General features: G+C 34.0%; 1 protein-coding gene across 1 annotated transcript in view; it reads left to right on the forward strand.

The window, feature by feature from the left end:
• The window catches only part of LOC145259676 (uncharacterized), a 374,516-nt gene that overhangs the window by 365,131 nt on the left and 1,752 nt on the right, over positions 1-7,633 (forward strand). The window contains exon 5 of the mRNA XM_080117335.1: positions 4,170-4,229. Within this exon, the coding sequence (XP_079973461.1) occupies positions 4,170-4,229 (60 nt within the window). The remainder of the gene's footprint in view (positions 1-4,169; positions 4,230-7,633) is intronic.

Consider the following 7,633-nt stretch of genomic DNA (forward strand, 5'->3'; position numbering starts at 1 on the left):
CTACAAACATGATACTTAATATATAAGGTATTCGACCCCATGTGAAACTTTATATTTGGGTTTTAGCCGGGGATAATCGGTGCAAAAGTGTGAACAAATTTTTTTTAATGGAATTTGCCAGGTGAAGGTCGAACGACGGCATTACAAATATTCATGCGTAACGTAATAGCTATTGGTTCATGTTTTAAGTTTGTCTTGCAGCAAAAATATCTTTATAGCGCAAGCATTAACGTCAAAAGAAAAATTAAATCGTAAGCTTAGCGTTTTGGCTTTGATTCTCGGTAGTGGCGCAAGAGTCATTTTTTATTTTTTATTTTTTAAATCATTACTATATATTAGGTTGAGCATAATATAATAATAAATACAAAATCTGCATTTGTCAAAATATCATTTTTAGCGTATTTTACAATTGGGCAATGCCGGGTGGCTTGCTGGTTCTAAATAAAAGTGTCGCATTACAATTAGACTCTGGGTCTGAATTATCCATAATCAACTTGCGTACATGGAAAAGGTTGAATAAACCAACCATGTTAAAAATAAACAGATATAAAATAACAAAATTTGGTAACAGATATAAAAAAAAATCGAGGGTGAAATTATTGTTAACTACGTTAAGTTGAACTACTAAAAATTGAATATATTCTTATGAAGTAACGCCAACAATCTATTTGGCACAGACTGGATGCATCAGATCAACTTTTTTAGGATTTTTCAGACGAAAATTATTGCTGAAAAATACGTAAGTTGAAATGCGAATCTCTTTGAAATCAAACTGTCTACGAAAACAACCAAAGATTTATCAACTGACTGCATACAGTAAATCAAAAGAGACGCTGAAAAAATACAAATAAAACATTTAATTCGGAATGACGTCGAGAAATATCAATCAATCAATCAATAAGGGTTTTAACTTCTCCCTGGACTTTAGCCATCTAACTCTGTCCCGAACTATCCGCTGCCATGTGGGACCCATGCGTTGTATCAAGTTGTCCCTCCATCGCATTCCTGGTCTTCCCTTTAGCCTCTTATGTTCATAAGGTGTCCTTTCCTTTGTCCTGATGGGCTATCTGTTGTCGCGTTGTCTGGCTACGTTCCCTGCCCTTTGTGTTTGGATGTTTTGATGGCAGTATTGATATCAATAATTCTTGTTTGTTGGCGGATCCAGATGTTTGTTTTCCTGTCTTGTAGAGTGATGCCTCACATTATCCTCTCCATATCCCTTTGTGCTACTGCCTAGATTTCACTTTGGCGAGTTGTCAGAACCCATGTTTCACCACCGTAGATCATCACAGCTATTACATATTCATTGAAAATCTTCCCTTTGATTGACATGTTTGCTTTTCGGCTTCTCATGATATTCTCTATTTCCCCCAAAGCTGTCCATCCCAATGCTATCCTTCTCTTTATCTCAGGGAGGAGATCTCCATCTTTCGTCATTTTCTTTCCAGGTAGATGTAGTTTTCAACTTCCTCAACGGTCTTTCCATCAACAATAATTGGCGACTTGGCAGCGTGCTGGTTTAACATCACATTAGTCTTGCCAAGATGCATGTTGAGGCCAACCGGTTTGTTCTTAGAGTGGATGTCGTTTAGGATATCATTTAGTTCCCGAGGAGAGTGTGCCATCGGTATTATATCATCAGCGAAGATGAGATGTGACAGATGTTCGCCGTCGATGTTGACTACCTTACCCTCCCACTTAATGTGACTGATTATCACATCCTGGAGATGCGAAGAGTTTTGGCGAGATGTTGTCACCTTGTCTTGCTCCTCTTTCCAGCTTCATCTTGTTGCTGTCAAGATGGAGCTTTAAAGTAGAAGTAGCCCCACTGTACAGGTCTTACATCAAGGTGATGTATGTAGAGTCAACTCCTTGGTTCTCAAGGGTAGTGAACACTGGACCAAATTCTAGAGTCGAAAGCCTTTTCGTAATCCACAAAGGCAAAGCACAGTGGGATCTTGTACTCATTGGCTTTTTCTTGCAGTTGACTGACAGCCTGGATATGATCGATGGTGGAATAACCTGCTCTGAAATCTGCTTTTTCTCGTGGTTGATGATTGTCTAATGATTTGTGAGAATACCTTGTATGTCACTGGCAGAAGGCTGATTGGCCGATAGTTTTTAATACCTGTAGTGTCTCCTTTCTTATGAAGGATGACCATTGATGTATTCTTCCAAAACATCTCAATGGGTTAACCACCGCTCTTTAGTACTTCTGCGGTAACACCATCCTTTCCTGCAGCCTCGCCTGACTTCAGTTGCTTAATATTTGCTTTCACTTCCGATGGGAGGACGGGTGGAGGATGTTCCTTAGATTTGTTAAGTGAATGAAGAGTTGGAGTGTGTCCTGGTTGTCTGGTGGAATAGAGGTTAGCATAGAACTCCTAGCACCTTGAAACAATTCTGTCTAGGTCAGCGGTTCTCAACCTTTTTTGACCCATGGACCCCTTTTCCCTTCTTTTTTTTTTTTCTTGGTGGACCCCCTTATAATTTTTGGTCATAAAACAATATTCTATTTCTCAATATAATTTTTGGAGCTTTTAATAAACAAATAAATATTATATAATTAAACTTTATTTTTAAATGAAAACTAATTTAATGCAAATAAAGTATTTTACAACAATTATAATAATGAAAACTTGATTAACGCTGTTTTTTGTGTTTTTGTTTTTGTAAATTCACGTAATGGAATGAATGTGTGTGTGTGTGTGTGTGTGTGTGTGTGTGTGTGTGTGTGTGTGTGTGTGTGTGTGTGTGTGTGTGTGTGTGTGTGTGTGGTTTTTTACAGATAAAATTGATTGAAAATCGCCCCCAAAAATTTGATTTTCGCCCACTAGGGGGCGATTCGCCCCCGGTTGAGAACCGCTGGTCTAGGTCATGGATGAGAGTGCCATTTTTTTCTTTGAGATATGTGATGTTTCTGCCGAGACGCTACATTTTTGATGGACTTAATGTCTTTCTTTACTTCAAGGGCTTGTAATATTTGAAGTTTGAAATTTCTTTTGTCATTGTGTGTCTCAGAGTCTTGCATATCTCAAGGTATTCGATGTGCTGTACATGTGTATCGCCTTTTTTTCATCTGTCGTTTCTCTCTCAGCTGTCTTATAATTGTAGACAGTTTGTCTGGTTGTTGAGAAATAACACAACAACAATTTTAAAGTGAGCAGTAAATAAACGCGTTGAAAACACTGAAGCACGAAAAGGAAGTTATTTTGAAAGAATCGCCAAACAAAACAGATTATTTTTAAGGAAAATACGAAAACCAATATAACCCGAGCCGCAAGCAGGATTATTTTTTTTATTTGGGAAAATTTTCATAAATTTTATGATTCTCTTCCTTTGCTCCGAATTTAAATCTTAAATTAAACACAATTATGCAGAATGTAGAAACTATGCATAAATAGAATTCAGAATGATGGTGAAATGAAACTAATTATCTAATGAGAAACTATAAAATGAATGAGTAATTAATTAACTGTCATTTTGTAAAAGATATACGCAAATTAGTTTATTTTCAGGTAGCCGTTCGCATATTCATGACAGAATATATTAAGAAGTTTGTTTTAATAATTTTTAAATCTTAGAAAATGTGGACTTTTAATATCAATGTCAGAGCGAGAAAAAACTCATCTTTATAGATAGATAGATAGATAGATAGATAGATAGATAGATAGACTAATACATAGATAGATAGATAGACTAATACATAGATAGATAGATAGATAGATAGATAGATAGATAGATAGACTGATAGATAGATAGATAGATAGATAGATAGATAGATAGATAGATAGACTGATTGATAGATAGATAGATAGATAGATAGATAGATAGATAGATAGATAGATAGATAGATTAAGACAGTCACTAATGGAAAAAAGTGTGAACTTCCTGGTGACGGGGTTGGAAGATCATTTTCATAATAAATTCTAATTTTGAAATAAATTAAGACACAAATAGTTTCCAGACAAATCAAAATTTACAAAGAATTTAAAAGTCACTACTCGAAAAATTTATGAATTTTTTTTTTCCAAAGAAATTTTTGTGATTATCTCCCCTTGCTTTGAATCGAACTCTTTCAAAAATGAAAACCAAAGAAAATATGCAGAAATGGTAAGACTCCTATAAAATTCTCGCAATCATTAATAATTTCATTTCTTTATTTTCAGGGGCAGTGACAATATTTGTTGGTGTCCTGTTACTTCTGCCGTTGCTAATGAGTGCCATTGGTAAGAAAAATTCTTTCATGATTTGCAATCTGATTTATATTTTCTTAAACAGATACGACGATCTTTTCAAAAGTAAAATCTTTTTTTTTATTATTCAACAAGTTGAAGAGCTACAAAAACGGGGGTACTACTATTAAAACGAGTGACCGTTTGTGCTCCAAACTTTATTTTCTACATAGTCACCACAATTCTCAATGTACTCTTGCCAGAAATTCAATGACCCATTTTTGCTTCTGACGCACGTCCATGAAAGGGTTGCTTTCTTAGAGTCTCACACTATCAATATCTGCAACAGAGAGATGAAATGCTCAGGTAATAAATGCATAAGTTCAGTTATTAAAACCAAAAGTAAATCCTCCTACTTTTTAACTAAATATTTAAAGAGCTACAAAAACGGGGGTAGTACCATTAAATCGAGCGACCTTTTGTGCTCCAGAATTAATTTCTCTACATATTCTCGACCATTCTCAATGCATTTTTGCCAGCGATGAACAATGACTGTTCATAGACGTCTGGACCACATTTTGTTATACAAGGGTCGTTCCCAAAGTAAAGCCTCCTATCTTTTTAAACTCAAAAAGTTAAAAAGCTACGAAGACGGAGGTAATACCATTAAAACGAGCGATTTGATATACAGGGTACTGAGATTTGAGAAAATCTATGTGATCGGTGTTCGGCCAGAAATTTGGCTGTTGATTTGACCTTTCAGAACTCTACCAAACTCCTCCGACAATGTTGGGTCTAAACACTTGGAATTTTAGATATAGGTTCATTGGACATGGATCTAACTTAATAACTCGATTTGAGCCCAAAACAATAAATGTTAAGGGGTCATAATAGGAGTCAAAGTTAAAAAAAAATTTACCGTTTTTTTTTTTTTTTTTTTTGCTCAGCATACACCTCCAAACACCCGGGCAACGCCGAGCATCCATGCTAGTATATATATATATATATATATATATATATATATATATATATATATATATATATATATATATATAGCTGCCAGTTCAAGTCTCTATGTTCTTATTGCATTTTCAGTCAAATTAATAACCTTGTTTTTTATTTTGTATATTCGTATGCATTCTCTCATCCGTGCTTGTGAGATCCCATCGTACGATTTCTTAGATTAGACCATGGCTATAGTCATATTTTTTTGATTAGACCATGGCTTTAGTCATATTTTTTCCTACTATTTACTGCCTTCAGGATCTTTTGGTCTATGTATAATAGATCACGTGCTCCTCTTTTTCCTTTTTGGCATCCTTTCTCTTCCTCGGGGACTAGTCAGCCATGATGAAGGGAGTGGTAAATATGTTGTTTTTTTGGGGGGGGTGTTTTGTTTTGTTTTTGTTTTTTTCATAGGCGTCACCGATAGGCCACTCAAGGATAAGGGTTAAAGCGTGTAGAGTAGTCAAAAGGACAATATAGTAATCGATAGTAATGGAAGTTCGGTAAATTTGTTAACTTAAGTGGAACGGCTCATCAGAAATTTGTTCACGTTGGACTTGAAGACAACCATATTATAGACAGCTGGAAAGCAGGAAAACGGAAGACAATTCCACAGGCGTGCAGTTCTAAGAAAGAAGCTTTGATCATGGAATCTATGTTTAGGTTTAGGCACAGATAAAGAGTGGGGAAAATTATTGATAATGTTTTCAGCTAGTCTAGTGTTTCTCGTGAAAGTTTGGCGAGGGGGGGACCATAGATTGAAGCTCAGTCGAACACTTTCCATGAAAATAACGATAAAGCAGAGACAAACTCACAACATCTCTTCTGTGAGATAGAGGTTGCGGCGAAGAGTGAAAGCTTTAATTTAGCATCAAAAAGGAACAATGTAAACAGAACATTTTCTTAAAATAATAAACAATTATTACTTATTTTAAATAATATATACAGATTTTTTTATAAGATATTTAAAAAATATAAATAGAACATGTTATAATTTGAAATTATATATATATATATATATATATATAATTTGAAATTATATATATATATATATATATATATATATATATATATATATATATATATATATATATATATATATATATATATATATATATATATCTGGTCCCGATAATTTTAATTTTAGACAACAGAATCAAAATTTGTTTATAATTTTGAAATAAATATTTTTGGGTTTCTACACATAGATTTGAAAAAGTTGTCAAAAAAATATATATATATATATATATATATATATATATATATATATATATATATATATATATATATATATATATATATATATATATATATATAACAAATAAATGTTATCAAAGACAAGATAACTTACTTTTCTACCTAACTGGATAATTTTCTAGTGTTTTTATTTAATGTAACATATTTATTCATCTCGAAAAACATACAATGTTTACCGATGTATTGGAAAATTTAAAATGGCGCCCGACTCTTTCACTCGGTAAGTTTGGGAAAAGGAGTTATAAATAAATAAAAAAAAAACTAGACAAAATACTATTAAAAACTCGTTCAATATATGTTACCGTAACATGGGCTGACATATATTCGGTGGGTTTTTAACAGTATTATGCATATTTTTTTATTTTTTAACTCCTTTTCCCAAACTTACCGTCTCTTTTGTGGGAGAGAGGTTGCAGGGAAGAGAGAAGGGCATCTCCCACTAAGCCATGAAGCCTATTTTGTACTCTGTCAAGACAGGATAGGATGTTTTTAGCAGCTCCTTTTTTCTACTTTAACCTTCATACTTACCGTCTTGGCACATTCATAAACTAAATTGTTTAGCTCTGTAATAGTATCTGTTGGGATGTATTGGTGGAGTCTGTTCACTTTATCTCTTTCAGCTGTAATTTCTTCTACTCTTGGTTCCTAAAGAATAGGGGCTTTTTTTTTTCTTCATTCATAAACTGCATGATGTTTTCTAGTTCAGCTTCTTTATTCTCTTGTGACGTTCCATTGTTTCATAGATCTCGTTCATCATGTTTCTTTTTTCTTTCTCGGAGTTTTGCATACCTTCTACGTCTGGAGTCTCTAGATGTAGGTTTCCAGCGAGGGACGTTTCTTTGCTTCATCACTTGTCTTTTGCTGTATTTCCATCATTTCTATGTTTGAAAGCCAACCTCTCTTAAGAATAAGTTTCGCTTGGTCCGCAATTCTTTTGTTCTGGTGTATGGTAGTCACTGAACATGTGCCACAGCTCTTTTGCGATAGCGTCGGTTTTTAGGTGACTTCTGTAGTAACATTCGATTACCAGTTTTCTATTCTCTTATTCTCTTATTCTTATTCTCTTATTCTCTTCTCTTGTACCTTTCTTCCTTTGGGGTTTTAATCAATGTTGGTAAATTTGGTTCTCCTGTGTTTTATCTAAATTGTTTTAATATCTGAAATTAGAGGGGATATTTACGTGTTCTGTGTCTGTG

The sequence above is a fragment of the Euprymna scolopes genome, chromosome 35 (genome assembly GCF_053919585.1).
Source record: "Euprymna scolopes isolate OS-2025 chromosome 35, ASM5391958v1, whole genome shotgun sequence".
NCBI lineage: Eukaryota > Metazoa > Mollusca > Cephalopoda > Sepiida > Sepiolidae > Euprymna > Euprymna scolopes.